The sequence below is a fragment of the Parasteatoda tepidariorum genome, chromosome 3 (genome assembly GCF_982258835.1).
Source record: "Parasteatoda tepidariorum strain Cologne lab strain chromosome 3, Ptep-v5.0, whole genome shotgun sequence".
In the NCBI taxonomy this organism is placed as follows: domain Eukaryota; kingdom Metazoa; phylum Arthropoda; class Arachnida; order Araneae; family Theridiidae; genus Parasteatoda; species Parasteatoda tepidariorum.
The window spans coordinates 76647883-76665657 of NC_141757.1; the positions used below are offsets into that span (position 1 = coordinate 76647883).

The following is a 17775-nucleotide window of genomic DNA, read 5'->3' on the forward strand; positions in this document are numbered from 1 at the left end:
GCCTGTTTGGTAACCTAGAGAAAAATTATCAAAATCACTGCCTTGTTCTCAACTTTTGCTAATTTTTATGAGCCCAAGTAATGTTGCAGTGGAGTAAGTTTTTGTATATAAAAAAACTAGATTCAAAAGCTTTTCCTTCGCAAAACTATGACTCTTTTCAATATTGACGTTTTGCGCCATTTTCAGATAAAACAAAGACAGCGCTAGCCTTAGATAGGTAAAATTCTCCCTAAAAATCCAACGTAACTGCTGTAAACTCACAGCAATGTATCAGGGTAAAACTGTTGTAAACTCACAGCAGTTACGAAAATAACGTATTATTGGCAAAAAGAATCACTTTAAAAGACGACGGAGCCTTCGGAAAATAGTCTTAATCATGGAAACGTTTATTAATTATTTCTTTATTATAATGTTGAATGGAAGTTGTAACCTCATGACATTAAACTGAAAAAAAAAAAAATCTCTTGAATAGGTGCGGTACGGTACTTTTATTCAAGTCACACTAGAACTGAACAATGGGCTGCTGGTAACGGTCTGGTAAACATAGCAGAGGAGGATCCAACGGCAACACACGTACGTCACATCTCATTTTACTGGGAGGAGACATTCACACACCATCCATCCTCAGATCGTAATTTTGTCCTGAACCAGAGCACGATCAAGCTCCAATCCAATAATCCCACAGGTATTGATTTATTATGGGAACTAGTAAGACTTCGTGACAGCAATAGATTTAGTGCGCACCATTCACCATTTTGCTTACGGGGAATCATCGGCAGGCGGTGATCGAACTCATGACCCCTTGGACATAGGCCCAACGCGCTACCGACCCCGGTTTTCTAGAACAGAGTGAAAATGTAGAATGAAAAAACACAAATTTGAGTCCAGTAAGTAATTCAAAAATGCGCGTAAGGTCAAATTTAGTAAACACCAGGGACTAATATAGGGGTCTTTTTATGTATGGTAAACGAAACAATGATTAAACGATCGCGATTTAAACGATGATAAAATCAGCCAATAAAACTTGCAAATTTCTTTTCAGCGAGTTTCAATGCAGCCGTAACTACACTAATATCAACTGTGATTACCAAACTGTAACTGAGTAGTGTAGTAGTTCCTTTTTTGCCGGCCTTATGTTTCTTAGAATTCGTTTGAATTTGTGTTCTCTTGGTTAGAATTTGTGTTCTTTTGGTTAGAATTTGTGTTTAAATTTAACTTAACTTAATTTTATGAAATGGCTCGAGAACGAGCTTTATCAACAAGAACTCTAGTAAGTTTGATACAAGGGCTAGAGGGTGAGACAACTACGGTCGACTTTCGTGATGAGACATCTGTAAAAGGAAAAATTCAATCTGTTGACGGGTATGCTTTTGTTCTTTATCAAATATATTTATATATATGCCTTTGCAAAAGAATTCTGAAGTAGTGAAGTATTTTTCCTTTTTTTTTTCCACCTGTGTTGATATTAAATAGTTCTAACAAAGTGTAATAAGTGAATTTTTTTAAGTAATTTCTATTCTATTCTAAACCCATTCTTATATATTTTAATAAGTCTTTTATTTTATTAAGACTTTTATTTTCTTGTTTTAATTTTAAAGGGGTGTGTTTAGTTATGTTTCGTGTACTGATTTGTTGAAACAGAGAGTTTTTAATTGTGTAATAAACCAAATTTTGAATTCGAAAGTAATTTTTGTTTCCGCCGCTAGAGTGCAGATTTCTGTTTAATTTAGGCTTAATTGTTAACTATGATTATTAAATTTGGCATAAACGTGTAATAGTAAAATACAGTGGGAATTTTTTCCTATGGTGGTCATGGTAACTACAATAGCCAAGACACCTAACGAATTTTAAACTTGAAAATTTTAAAAAAAAAAACATGTCATGGTTTGTTTGTAGGGTTATCTGGGGTCTGTGTAGGTTTTTCTGAGAAGTACCTATTTTGTGAAAATTAGACATAATTTGTGAAAATTAAAAAAATCAACCCAAAAATAAGGTAAAATATGGATTTATCGTTTTTTACGAGACACAAAAAGAAAAATTTGAAGAAAAAGTATTTTGTGAAATTACTGTTTTTCCTAAAGTTGAATTTGTGATACGGCTAAACGGTAGTAAATTTGGCTTGGACAGACCCCTGTTTATATAGGAATGGATTTATACGAGTTACATTAATTCGAGTTGATCTCTTTCAGTGATATTTCTTTCCGACAAGGCTGGCACCGGGGAGTTGCCTGGATTTTCTGATTCTGCCGCGGATCATGAAACAGAAATCTTCCCATATAGTTACTGCTCTTAGCTTTTCTAACTGTAAAAAATTATTTCTTCCACTAAATGCAAAGTATTTCTTTTACTGTTATCACCTAAGCACTAAATAGTTCTTAATCTTCCAAAATTTATCTGAAAAAATAAGTAAGGATTTGCTGAAAGCTTTCTGTGAATGAAAGTTCATTCTCCCCGAATATAGTTCCAATTGTTATGGAGAAAATGGTAAACCTAATTGAGTTATTTGTGGGGAAATATTTTTCAACAAGCTCTTTATCTTATGCAATGGTGATCAGAGTGCAAAAACTGAATTCAGTAAGAATGACCCTCCTACAGTTTTTTTTTTGTTGCCAATTTTACATGTGCCTAAAAGTGAAGCCCTATTTCAACAAGTGAGACCAAAATAAAATTGCAATTATTTTTTGTTGTTGGAGTGAATATTTCAATATTTTAATATATATATATATTTTAATATATTGAAATATTCACAATATTGCGATTTGTATTTACGCTTTTTAAAATCCTATGTAGGGATTGGTATTCTCGCGAGTTTAAAATCCCATGTCGTGATTCGTTTATGCTGTTGTAATATCAAATATAAATTTTCATTTTTATACGCGATTTCAAAATTATTAATTGTGATTCGTATTTACACCATCTAAAAGTAATGCAGTGTGATCTGTATTTTCACATTTTTTAAATCCAATGCCAAGATTCATGTTCGCATGATTCTGAAATCCAATATTGTGATTCATATTCACGTGATTTTAGAGTGCAGATTGTCATTTGTATTATTATGAATTTCATTTGTCATTTGTATTATGATCGTCATTTGTAAATTTATGAATTTCAATGCTGACACCAATTCATATAGGAATACAGTTTTTGTTTGTTGGAATATTTTTTATGATATTAGTAAGTATCCTTTTTTTCAATTAACATTAAAAATTATACGAAGATATGTATTTCTTTGATTAAAAAGGTCAATTTATTTTCTCTTTGAAATGTAACAGGAGTAACCAAAGAGTTGTAAAAGTTTATTTTAAATTAGAAATGTTTTTTAAAATCAAAAATATCCTTTTAGACGTGCTGATTACCTGAAATCCTACAATGACCGATGGTTTGAAACTATTTTTGTTGTTGATATTTTAAGTTATGTTTTTTGCTGTTTTATTTTTAGGTATATGAACATCGAGATGACTGATGTCACATATACCGCACCGTCTGGTCTATCTCAAAACTTCAGCCGTTACTGTTGCCAAGGGAAATTCATTCGGTTTGTTTATTTTACTAAAAATCTATATTGAAATATTTTTAGTTTTGTTCCTTCCTATAACGTAAACTTCTCTATTCTTTAATGTAATACTTTCTTTTGTAGCAGATCTTTTGTAGATAAAATTTATGTTCTCATAAATATCTATACTGCTATAAAGTAACTGAAATGAAAGAAAATATTAACTTGTTTTACTGCCATTTTTAATTTTTTTAAAAATATATTGATTCAAATTTTATAACATCATAAAAGAACATGTTTCTGTCTCAATAAACTTGTTCTTAGAAGCTAGTTTTAAATTGTTTACCTATATTCTTAGAAATTTTAAAAGATGTTTAGCCTAACTTGTTATTAACAAGACTAACAACAAGTTAATTTGGGGGAAAGGTTTTGTAACAAAATTATTGATAAGAACTTACAGCCTTTTTTAAAGTATCAAAATGTGAACATTTTGATTAAATAAGTAAAAATAAAAAGAAAAAATAGTTTCAAAATTCTAAAAATAGTCACCACATTAATCTGATATTGTTTATTAACAAATTTTGTTTTCTGAATAATTGCAAAAGTTAACTTTTTGGATAAATGTAAATTTAAGTTAGTTTATGTGAAATCATGTACATTAATTATTTTTTTTATCTGCACTAAAGTATCTAATGCTCTATGTTTTATAATGAAATCGCTAAAAGCGATTCAACAATAATTTGGTTATAATTTTAGCATATAAACAAATTTTCTTCTTAATTTTATTCTCTCAAGAGAAGAAAAAAACAATGTTACTGGCAAGTGATCCATCTAGTATAGGGGTGCACAACCTGCGGCCCTTCGACTACTGAAGTGTGGCCCGCGAGAGCTTCTAAACACAATAAATTTTTTTTTTAAAAATGGCAATTTTTAATCGCACTTGTAAGTCATCATGTTTTGACACAATCAATTTTAACAGATTCTTTAGTAAATGTACGTTTAACGCGCTTTCTTTAAGCCGATTTTATCGTAAGTATAAATGATTTTTTTTAAGCAGTTATTTCCGCTTTTCTACGTGATGACGACGCGAGTTTCAGATCGCAAATTTAAATAATCACTTTTTGGTGCACTTTATTTGTGACGATTTCATCTTAAATCTAAGAGATTTTTGTATCTTTTTTTTGCAATTCTTTCTTTTTTTTCAACAATTTTTTTCGGCAGTTATTGCTATGCGTTCCCACGTATCATAAAAAATACCAATTATTCTATTACGACATGCAAATTTTAAATCGTGCATTTGACACGCTTTATTCGTGCTGAGTTCAGCATAAATATAAGTAATTTTTCCCCCCAATTATTTCTATACTTTTCCACTTAATTTTGATGATCCCATTATTTAACTACGATGTTATTACGACGCGTGATTGTTAATCGCGCGATTAAGCAATCACTTTTTGATACGGTATTTCAGCGCAGTTTTATCGTAAATCCTAGTTATTTTTCCTTCGTTTTTTTCCCCTGCAACGAATATTATTTGGTCGAATGTGGTAATGAATTGTGATTTAGTCAAAAACCAAATATTCGGCAAAAAAAAGAAACAAAATCGACTGAACGCTGTTCACTTGGGGCCAAATAGCAAAATCTTTTAGCAGAATAGCAACACTGAAACTAAAATTTCAATGCTCAGAATAATATTTCCTGGAAAAACGTATTCATAAATTAACTCAAAAAATAAGGACAATCAAGAACGTTTTTGAAAATGTCGAAAAGCGAAACAGAGAACCCCCGTGGCAGAATCGCAGCGACACGGCGACATTGTCGCAGAATGTTACAGAGTTCTTGCAGAAAGATTTTTCTTTTGAAAAAAATATTGAAAATTAGTACGTATAACTATTACGTTCGCTCTCAACTTACGATGATAGTATTATAAATCGATGTGTTTCGATTATATTTTCGGCAGTTATTGATTTTCACGTGGATTTTAAATATCCCGATATATTTCAAACAATATGGAAAATTCGAAACAATATTGTTATTGATTTCTCCATAGTTTTTAAATCCGATATTTTTTATGCGATATAATTTATTACTACAACGTAATCTCGAAACGAAACACGCATTTGAGGAGCCCGATTCGCGTAATTTTGTCGTCGGTCTTTTTTTCGGCAATTGCGGATTTCATGATTTTTAATTATATTTTTTATTTTAATAATTATTTACAAAATGCGAAGAAGGAAGTAATATGTGTGCCCCCCCCCACAAAATTCGAGAATATCACCCATAACATTAGAATAAAAATTTATTACATGTTTTATTAAAAAATATCTTTTTTTTTGTAAACACAACGCTTTTATTATTTTAAATTAGTGACATATATGTTTGTTATTATTAAAAGTATCTTGCAGAAAGATATTAGTGCTAGAGTGTTTGTCGCAGATAGCTGGAAAAAATTCTGCCACAGGGCAGAGAACATAAAAATCAATCTTAATTTTTGAAAGAAAATTTTAAAGCTGAACATCTCAGTTTTCCAATTACCAGAAAAAGTCAAGAAAAAAAAATTAAGTCAGCAGAAATGCTATTAAAAATTACTGCGTTATAATAAAACGTCTAAAAAAAGTTTTTTTTATTTAAAGAAAATAAAAAGTTAGAAAAAACGTTCTTAATTTTTTAAATGAAAATCTTATGCTGAAAATCGCAATTTAAATTTTTCTCATTGTCATAATTTCAGAAGAAAAAAATTGCTATAAAATAAATTTTATTAGTAATTTTATTTTTTAAAAAATGATGAGTCATAATAAAAATGCCTAAAAAAGAAAAACAGAAAAAAAAAAACAAATTTTCTTAGTTCCAGAAACAAAACTTAAATACTGAAAATCACACTTTTCTATGTTGCTGGTTATTTATATTACAGTACAGGAAAAGAGTGATAATAAATTAATAGTATGAGACGTTCTGTTAAAATGCTGGGTTATAATAAAAACAGCAAAAAATGGGAAAAAATCCTTCTCAATTCTCAAAGTATCAAAAAAATAACAAAATTGACTTGTCTGATTATAATTTTAAAAAAAAAAGTAATATCTATAAAAATTCAAAAATAAAAAAAACGTAGAAAAATACATTTCTAAAAAATATTCTGCCGAATATTTGACTGATCATTCAACCAACTGAATTTTTCACGGAACGGCCAAATACTCGTTACATCCCTAATTTAAATGCAATGTTATTGACACTTGAGAAATTCATAAAATGGCGGAAAACGTGAATTTTTAAACTGCTCACTGTTTATAGTTTAGATTTCAATTTTTTGTTGCTTAAGTGATCTTTTTCGATAAAAAAATCTAATAATTAATAAAATGAAATAATAAAGTACATTACAAAATGAGAGTAGTATTTTATTTTCCTATACTATCACAGTATACTATTTTATTTTCCTATACTATCACAGTTTTGTTATTATTTTAGGCTTTTGTTTAAAACCTATAAATTTTCTTCAATTAAAATATTTAGTTTGAATTTATATTACTTAATTATGACTAAAATTTTTCCTACTTTCATTCTGTGGGCATTGCAGTTTTTTTTTATTTATTAACATTTACGAGGCGTATCCAGAAAGTAAGTTTCCCTATTTTTTTTTTAAAAAAAAAGAACTCATACTTTCAGGAACATATTTTTTGGCAAAAAGTACAGCAATGTTTCAGCTATTTTTCAACATAGCAACATAGAATTGAGACACTTGTCGTATCATGGGCTCAACTTTTGTATCCCTCTGTCGTAGAACTCTTCCGCCTGTGAATAGAACCACGTTGTGAAACAGTAAGCACTGACCGTTACTGTGGAAATTGCGACGTGCCATTCAAAACAAGAGGCGTGAAATGCTTACTGCAGGTGTTGTGCTCCTCCATGATTATGCTCTTTCACATACAGCTCAACGCACAGCAGCTGTTTTGACGAAATTTGGCTCAGAGCTGTTTGATCATCCACCCCACAGCCCTGATATTGCTCCCAGCGATTTTCATGTTTTCTTGCACCTCCGGAAATTCCTGTCCTCCGGTGAGCGTTTTGGCAACGACGAAGAGCTGAAGAGGTCTGTCACACGCTGGTTCCATTTACAGACGGCAGAGTTCTACGACAGAGGGATACAAAAGTTGATCCCACGATACGATAAGTGTCTCAATTCTGGTGGTGGCTATGTTGAAAAATAGCTGAAGCGTTGCTGTACTTGTTGCCAATAAATATGTTCCTGAAAGTATGAGTTCTTTTTTAAAAAAAATAGGGAAACTTACTTTCTGGATGCGCCTCGTAATTCTAAAATGAATTTTCGTATTGCATGATATGATAAAAAACATTTCTTTTCTTCAATGTTTATTTATTTTGATAAATCTATTGTTATATGAACCTTTAATTTTTCACAAATATATTACTAAGTTTATTGATAAAAAAAATAGAACGCTAATGTTTAAATAAATATTACTACATTTGTCATTAACATGTCTCAATACATGTGCGGCCCTTCGTTAGCCAACCTGCTGTGCAAGTGGCCCTTCATTCAAAAAGGTTGTGCACCCCTAACCTAGAAAAAAAAAAATACTGAAATAGCACAATGAATACTGAAGTAGCTATATTTAAAGATATATATGAGTTTTCATGAAAGCTTATATTGAGCTGCTGTTCTAATGCCAGATGTGGCTGGTTGATCTGAATTCTGCTCCCGCTTTGAACTGACTACAGTGCTAATAAAAAATATCCCCAGTGGTAGACAATTATGGGTTAAAATTAAAATCCCCTTTGTTTCTGATTAACCATGGAAGATTTTCATGGTTTTCCTCCCCATGTTAACACAATTGTCGGGTTAGTTCCATCAAAATTTCCTCCATGAAGGGTAGTTTGTTCCAATACTTGATCCTAGATTTTCTGGGTTGGGTTCAAAATTACAAGGCCACGTAATTGAACATTGATAGTCCTAAAATCAGAATTGGGTCTGCTGTTCAATTCTGGTTGTAAAATAAAAATAAACCATTCTGCTTTCAATGAGCAGTTTTGTGGGAAACGCAATTATTTTTTAAATAGTTACGCTCAATAAAAAATGTCTGTTATGATAATAAGTAGATTTTCTGTTTAAATTATAGAACAGATATTAATTCTTTTATATTTCAAATGTGTTCAAAACTATTATGCTTTTCTTATTTTTGTTAATGAAATCGTGTAGAGCTTAGCAAAATATACTGCCTTTTGAGTGAAGCCTAATTTTAATAGCCATGGACATTAAGTTTTTAATTTCATAATTAAAAAAAATATTTTGCTTATTTATAGTTTTAAATAAAGTCAAAATAAATTTATTTTAGAGAATTCTTATTTTCAGAACAATATTAATATATATATTTTTTTAATATACACTATAATTTTAGAACTATTTCAACTTTACTGCTCTGTGTGGCAAAATGGAAGTATCAAATCATGCTTAGAATGCATTGCTGTAAGAAACAATTTAACAAAATGGAATACTGTGTGGTTTTGAGGAATACTCCTCCAGACTGAAAGTCTTGGGCAGTCTGCTGCTATGGTAATAAGTGGGAGCACATTTCTGATGGTGGTGCACTGGAAGAACAAAGGTGTCGATTAATTTTACTCATGCCGACTTATGCCAAGATTGAGGCAAAACTATTACCCTCACGCCCTTATTCGAAGCGACTTTTACTCGTAACCATAGTACCTGTCACTACATGAGACTGATATCTGGAGGAGTTCTGCAAGTCTCAATATACTTATACTTCATATTTACTTTGTGGTTCCACTGCCTATAAAATGCTCAAAAAAGTTCATGGAAATTAATAATTTGGTTTTAGATTTTAATTTTTTTGTAATTGAAGAAAAGCTAGAAACCATCCCCGCCATTTGATATACAATTGTTTTTATTGATATCACTGTAAGATATTTTCTAAAAAATATATGTAAAATTTTAAAATGCATTAAACATTGTATTTGCATAATAATATTCTTCTGTTATTTTGAGAAAAATGTTTGACTTTCGAACCAAAAATCCTGCTGCAGTAGCAGTTTTTAAATTTTAGAAAATATTTCCTATCCCTTCATTTTCTTTTTTTAAGTTATTTTTAAAATTTTTTTTAGTTGTCAGAAACTGATTTATCAATACATTTTTTCATAGATATAAGTCTTTATTTTAATGTTTGTCTTAAAAAAGGGTATGGAATAATTATAGAATTTACTTAAAGAATGGAGATTCAGAAAATTAAATAGTTGGCTTGAAGAGCTAGTCAAGTGAATTTAAATTAAAAAAAATTACAAAACAAAGTGTATTTTCCATAATTATGAGAGAATATTCTATTCTGTGACAAAAACACTGGTCAAAACATCAACCAAAATCCTAAAATGAAACAGTGTGCCATCCTTTTACATCAATTGCTGAGGGACCGTTGATAATTATTTCACGGTGGTCCAAGTGAAATTTTAGTGGTTTCGACCCTGACCATTTATTTCACCACCATTTATTTCGAGCCTTGGTTGTATATAATTTAATTTTGTTAATCTTCGAAAAAAAATTTTTTATAAAATTTTTGTATTTTAAAATCTATTTTCTTATGTTATTTTTTAGATTTGTACACATTCCTGAGGAAATTGATCCAATTAAGACCATAAAAAATAAGCTAGAAGATTTATCCAGAAGACCTGCTAGAGGTCGTGGCGGTAGAGGGGGTAGACGAGGAGGAGGACGTGGAGGTGGAAGACGAGGTGGTGGTGGTGGAGGAGGTGGCTTTCGTAGAGGTGGAGGTGGCAGCAGTGGTGGATATCGCAGTGGTGGAGGCGGCGGCTATGGAGGAGGTGGAAGTTACGGAGGAGGCGGCGGCTATGGAGGAGGAAGCAGTAGCTATCGAAGTTCTGGTGGCTATGGCAGCAGCAGATATTAAATTTCAGCTTTGTCATGTATATGCTTGTATAAACTCATATTCATTTTTTTAATTGCTGTATTTTTCATGTTTAATAATAAACCTAAGTTGATAAATGTTGAATGTTTCTTGTTATTCTGTGATTTTGAATCTTTTCTTCTGCTAAAAAGGAGAGGTTGTATAATTTGAATTTCCTACTAAGATTTTTTTTCTTACTGATTTGTTCTAATCTTTAGTTTTTTGTCCCAATATTTGCATTTTTTCTCATAAAAGCTAGTTTCTTTTTCAGAGTACATAAAATGATTGTTTCGACCTTTTAACCTTAAGTAGTTTAGTTATTTCGGAAATCTGGCGGTTGAGTAGTAGTGCTTTGTGCTCCTGTGTCACAGGTCTGGGGTTCTATTCTAGGACTAGGCAAGGTTGACTCACCCTTTCATTTCTTCAGTAGGTTGATAAGCTTAGTACCAAGCCTGCTTGTGGACTTTTGGGATTCTGTGTTCGGCTGACCGCTCAAGAGGAATATCTTCAAGAGCCCAAGGCAAAGAAAACTAGGATGGGCATAGTCAGACTTGGCCCTCCATGGGCTGTTGCGCCACTGACTGAGTTTAGTTAGTAGTTGTTATTGCTGCCCATGCAGAATTATGTGAGCTAGTCTGGCCTTTTTCAGAACTTAAATTTTAAAGTTACTGGTCTGTAAGTATTTTTTTACAACATTCTTTTCATGAAGCATAAAATTTTCATAATAACTTTTACTTAAGTCTACATTTATAAATTAGTATATTTTCTACGTGGGAAATAAAGTATATTTAATATTTTCTTCTTTAAAGTTTATTTAGTATATTTTCTACTTAAGCTGCTACTCTGAAGTTGCCAAGACTTGGCGATTTTTCTGCCGCAGTTCACGATGCAAAAATCTTTCTTTTTCTCTTATGGTAGACAAATTTTTCTCAACTAGGTTTAATAAAATTTTTGCTTTAAAAGATATTTAAATGAATAAAAATTATAATTATGAACTATTATAAGTTATCAGTGAATAAAAATATGAATATTGGCTCATTTACCATTTCTCCCCATTTGTTTATGTTTGTATTTATGTAGATTTTATTTTTAAATTCTGTTATACGGATTAAAAATTTTTTTTAATACTTTGTTAGTCTTTGATTCTATGTTACAATATTTTTTTCTCCCTATCGCTGCTTATTTTAGAATTTTGGATAATTTAATTTTTGGTAAATTCAAACTTTCTATTTATTTTTTTTAACTTTTGAGTTAGAATGAATGAGTAGTCTACTGTGTTGCCTATCTTTCTTTTAGCGTTTTTTGCCATTCATATATAGGTAAAGCTTCATTCCTTTGTATGAAATGTGATTTTATTAGTTTTCATATTTTATAGCGATTTTAAACTTCATATGCATTTAAAAAAAATTTCTGAATAAGTTCTCTTTTATTTTGATAACTTTCAATGTGATTCATCTAAATTTTTATATGAAAATAAGTTTTATTCTTAACATGTAAATTTTGTGCAATTTCATAGCTACCTTTTATTGCTGGAAATGTGAATTATTTAATTTTTGCTTGACATAAGAAGAAAATGAGCTTGCAATAAATGTTTTCTCAAATTTTGTATATCACCCACATTTTAATTAAATGAAATTATGAAAAGAAATTTAACTGCTATTGTAAAAAGGACAAAATAGTTACATAGCTCTATGATGGCTTCGTTAGTGCTTAACTTTTGCTCCTGTTGCTGAAATTTTTCTTTTGCACTAATTCCACACATTTCTTTAAGATGTAGTTGTAGCAGCTCAACAAAGAAAATCCAAGCCATAATCCACTATAGCCACCAAGTAAACTGAAAACTTCTATAGACTGGAAAAGTAAAGATAAATATCATTTTATGCGTATTTAATTTAGAAAGAAAATTTAATTACCATATTTCACTCCCGATTTAAAGTATAGGAAATTTTCAAACTGATTGTTATAATATAACTTTAAAAATATTTCAACTGAAGACTTTTTCTATTATAGGGAGACATAAGCATAATCTCTGTCAACCCTTTGCAGATGGGTTACCAGTGTCCCTTTTTATATAAATATTTTTTCTGATGCCCTGATTACAAGCAAAAATATACGGTGAAACCTCTTTCTGTTGAACAGTAAAATGGTTGTTGATGGAGTTAGATCATGCTTAGAGGTTACCTCCATCGACTTCAAAATCGTTAGCGAAGGTACATTATTTTTTCACAAACTATTTTAATTTTAGTCTGTGTCATTTTCTTGGTGCGGAAATGCCACTTTATTTGGCGACGGATCGATGAATAAAATTTGGCATCTGTAAAAATTATCCCAACAGATATAATTAAGTGTAAAAAGAAATTTACCAATAATGCATGATAAATCTATTTTAAATAAATAAATGTTTATGTTTGTATTTAATATTATATCTTAAAAATTAGTTAGCTTTAAAAGGTGAGAAGAAGTTTGTTTATTTGATATGCTTGTTTTTTCTAAAAGAACTTTTTTTTCTAAAAGAACTTTTTTTCCTAATTTAACTTTCAACTCTAAAAGTAAATCATTGATATTATTGTCTTTAGTGCACTCTGACTGCCACATGAGGTTGTATTTTCTAAAAGAGCTCTCTAAATTAGAGCCTCACAAATATTTTGATTACATTATAATCTATTTATTTGTTATAATATTTTAATTTTTAAATTTAATTTTTTTTTAAAATTATGATTTTTAAATTTTTTGTTATGATATTTTTTCATGTTTCTTTATTTTACCTTTTCCGCATTGGGTGCAGATGCTTTCCGGTCGCTGGGAGAGGTTTTAATGGCCTCACATAAAGGTTATTTTCAACACCAAGTCTATGGAAAAAATTCCGTGTCTCCCAAAAGTCAGGTGGTCTTGCTTTGAGGTTTCATTGTTTTTCGATATTTTTCAATTAGGGTCTACTAGTTACTAAAAAAGATCTGTTAGATTATTGGAATTATACTTGTACTAAAATATAAAATCCGAAAAAAGTAGTTATTTTTTTTCCATTTATATTCTAAAATTTATACATTTTGTAAATTAAATTTCGATTATGAATAACTGTTTCTTTCATATTTAAATAACTGCTGACGTGAAAAATTATTGTTTGAAGTGAGCTGTGTTAAGAAGTTTTTACCTTTTACGCTAAAGCAGAAAAAAAGTACTGATGTTTCATGCCGTATTTCATAACCATAAATTATTAAAATGCTAAATATAGGGTATCCGCGCACCTGGAAAATCATGAGTTTCGGTTTTGAACAAAATTTTAACTTAACAATAACTAAAAATTAAAACAATGAAACACATCACCCTGTAACTTGATCCTCTGTCTTAGATGTGGAGGAGATGTGGATGGATTGAGAAACATTGCTCTAGCATATTTATAAAATAAACTATATTTATAGCTTACTCTATACATTAGTAATAATTGTACAACAATTAAAATTTTGTATGCACTTAGGCTTTGAACTGTTTTACCGTATTGTTTGGTGCAGCATGTCCTCATTTGGACCATGTGCCACTAAACCCTACATTCAATCAATCAATGTTAATCGTTCTCTTGCCCCAGATTGAGAAACATTGTTTTAGAATCTAGATGAATGTGCATATTTGTAAAATAAACTATATTTATAGCTTACCTCATACTTAGGCTGATGTGTGAGAGTTCTTATTTCTGTTGAACCATAATGAATTCGGACACACGCCATATTTTTGCTTAAATGAAAAAATATGAATCTAATAAAAACTATTTCTTTTTATTACATTTATATCAATTGCGAGTTTTTATGAAAATATGGAAAAAAATTTTGATCGACATATTTTAAACTATTTGTTTTTAAAGAAGTAGCGAACGAGATAAAAATTCACTAAACAAATAATTAAGCAACAGAGATACCATCAAAATAGTTTTCAACCCTCTGAATTGACTTTTTATCGTTTACAAAAATAACGTATAAAAGTTTTTTGATGTTCTCTAGGCATTTAATTTTTATTTAAAATGTATAGAAATTAAATGATATAAGCATTATTTTATAGTTTTCGGAATTTAAAAGAAATTTTTGAGACTGTTTTTAGAAGTGCAGCCGACATTGAAACTATTCAATTATTAAATTTCAAACGAATGTTTCACAATTATTCTACAAAGTATGAATTTTGATATTAATTTATTTTCATTGGGAGTGTAATTGACAATATTTCGAAATACTCACTTCATTTCTTCTCCAGTATTAAAAACTTGATTGATTCCCATCCTTTCATAAAACGAAGACTTCTGAAAACGTGAACATAAAAATTTATATATAGTTTACATAATTCTTCACAATAAATAACTATAGTTAAGGTTGAATTTGAACTAGCCTCTCGTAATGGTTCTTTATCTGTGGCCACATTTTGGAATTCCACTTTTCTGAAATATGCGAAAAATAAAATAAGATTGAATAGAATCATGTGTTATGTCATTATAATGATCATGTGAATATATATATAAAAATTAATCAAAAATTTAACTTAAAATCCATTTTCCCAAGTAAACAATAAATATAGTTACTATTTTTATTATTTTTGTAGGAATATAACATGTATTTCATACAAATCGATTCACAATTGACCAATATGGTTAAAGTAAGCTTTAAGGTAATTCCCTAATGGTAAAGTGCGAAAGCAGAAATTTTTTAAATCAAATTTTTATTCGACCATAACGTAACATTTCTCTCTCTGGCCTTTTATGTAGTTTAAATTATTTATATGTATTGGAGAACGAAATTCTAATTTATCATAGTATTATTTGGTTAGCTTTGTTACCATTTGAAAAAAAATATCTGAAATTACGGAAATTTCACAGGTGTTGAGAAGAATGACATTATTTTTTCCTAAAAGTGATATAAAAGATAATTGAGCCAGTTATTTAGATAATACAAATGTTTTAACATTTTGTTATAAAAACCTTTTTTTTCTAAAAATAAAAAAAGCATTTTAGAATTGCGACAGCACAAGGCGAAAAAATGTTTAACACTAATAAAAAAGAACTATACCCTGCAATTAAGAATGTGCTTAAGTCGCATTTTAAATCATTTGTGTAGCATTCAGATGTGCCTATGGTATGCATATATCTGGCATGCCTCAATAACTTCTCACAAATTATCTAGCATACATTGACTATTTGAACTTAATACTCACTTGCACGCCATTGGGCAAAGTGGGTTGCATGCATTGAAAACTTCATCTTCGACAACTTTTAGACACTTTTCTAAAAATAAAGCATAATTTTTGGTTATTGTTTGCTCCTTTTTATATTTAAAATTGTTTAATGGTTCAAAAACAGCACATTCCAAAAGTTATTCTTACTTTGGTAATTAGACTGGCATGGTGTAGCACTATACATTAGAGACAGACGTCGGTACGTGCAACCACATTTCTTTTCCGTTTGCGTTTTGTAACACTCTAATAGGCAATTCTAAAATATATACAGGGTGGCTATTTTGTGGAATTAAAATTTTTACAATACTTTGTAGCAAAACATTTTTTTTCATATCCACGAAGAAAATAATGGTCAATGAATATGTACCTTGAAACTATATTTTGTGTAAACTTAATTTGTTAGCATGTTAGTTATATGTAATGTGGTCTTTTGTTGGCCTGAATTAACAAACTGCTCTGTTCTCATCTTATATTTAAAGATAATAGACACCCTTAGTTTCAATGAAGAAGTGCGAAATAAATACAGAGACTCCTTAAGACAGAATCGTCCCTTTTTCTTCTTACATACTAGAAGTTTTTGGTAATTAAATGGTTCTCCCTCACGAACACGACACAAATAAAATTTTATACGCATGCTTTTTGTGTTTGGTTATCTTAAACTCGTCGCTTTGTGGCTCCCCATTGATTAGCCTGATACTGTGGAATTTTTATTAAAGGCGTCTCAATCGAGTAAAAATTAAGCGTAGATTCTGCTTTTTGCTGTTTCTTTTGGTTCAACTGTAAAATAATGAAGAAAGAAAGAAAGAAATTTTCCCAATATATTTCGATACCAGACCGAGAAGTCGAAAAATTAATAAAGCTTATGATTCGTAGTAAAATTATAATTGATGATTACGATTTGCAACAAAAGAGTATAATTTTTTTTTTTATGCATCCGAATTGGAGAAGATTGAAAAGTGATTTGTATTCACTCAGCTGTGAAGAGAGGGAAATTTTTTTGTTTTCAAATTAAAATTTATTGCTTGGTTATTTTTATAATCCTTGTGTTTCTGAGACTTATATGAATTTTTTTTTATTTAATCCGAGTCCATAATGTTGACTAAACGCTAAGTTACATAATAGTCCTTGATTCTTGTGGTAGAAATTAATAGAAAAATATACGTAAAATATACATAAGAAAACAAAAACTTTATTGTATCAAGCCTTTTTACACTTTCCCATTAAAATTTAACAGCATTGATTTAAAAACCCAACTACAACGATATATATACTCTGCTTATAAGTATTTGGTCACCCATGTATATCGGCGGTGGTGGAATTATGGCCTATGTCAGGGGTTTCCAACTTACATGAGGCCGGGGGCCGCAACTTTAGCAAAGCTTTATGTAGGACTCTTTTATGTTTGAAGGAACATTAAATATTATTGTCAGATTTTTACCAAGTTGTACAAAGCAAAAGTATTGAATTACAAATTAAAATAAGAAGTAGATTTTTAAAAATATTTTAATTGTTATTAATAATATATTTAAAAATATTAAATAAATAATAAAAATTCGGGCTACAATCATTTTAATGTGCACCTATGTATTAAACAATTTATGTGCAACAGACATCTAATTGTTAAGATATAAAACTTCAAAAAGATTGGTATTAAAACTTACATAGTAGCACACAAAATGTTCAATGAGAAAATTGAGGTTTGTCTGCAGCAACCACCACAGAATAGATATTTACATTTAAAATTTACAAATGTGTCTGTAAATATTTTTGTCCTAAATGAGTGGTTTCAAAAAGTTAAATCGGAGAATTTCTTCGAGAAAATTTCTGATACGCACATGCTAAATTATATTCACAAAATACAAAAAAATGAAATAAAAAAGAGCAACATACACAATTATTTTTGTATTTGTATAAATATTTTCTTGGATGCAAAACCTGAGAATTTCACAGAAACGAATAAATTAGGTTTTTATTAACGAGAAAAGTTTTTTAAACCCATATAGATTTTATACGAAAGTTGTCCGTTAGATAATTGATAACTAATATATTTTAGTTCGCGGGCCTCAAAAAAAGGTCCCGCGGGCCGGATGCGGACCCCGGGTCGCCAGTTGGACACCCCTGGTCTATGTTATAGACAGGGGATCTTCGTAC

General features: G+C 30.0%; 1 protein-coding gene across 1 annotated transcript; it reads left to right on the forward strand.

The window, feature by feature from the left end:
• Positions 1-1039: 1039 nt before the first annotated feature.
• On the forward strand, positions 1040-10518 carry LOC107449423 (U7 snRNA-associated Sm-like protein LSm10). Its single transcript, XM_016064942.4, has 3 exons — positions 1040-1362; positions 3440-3535; positions 10104-10518. Exons 1-3 carry the CDS (start codon positions 1235-1237, stop codon positions 10414-10416), a joined length of 537 nt encoding a protein of 178 aa, XP_015920428.2. The 5' UTR covers positions 1040-1234; the 3' UTR covers positions 10417-10518.
• The last annotated feature ends 7257 nt before the right edge of the window (positions 10519-17775 follow it).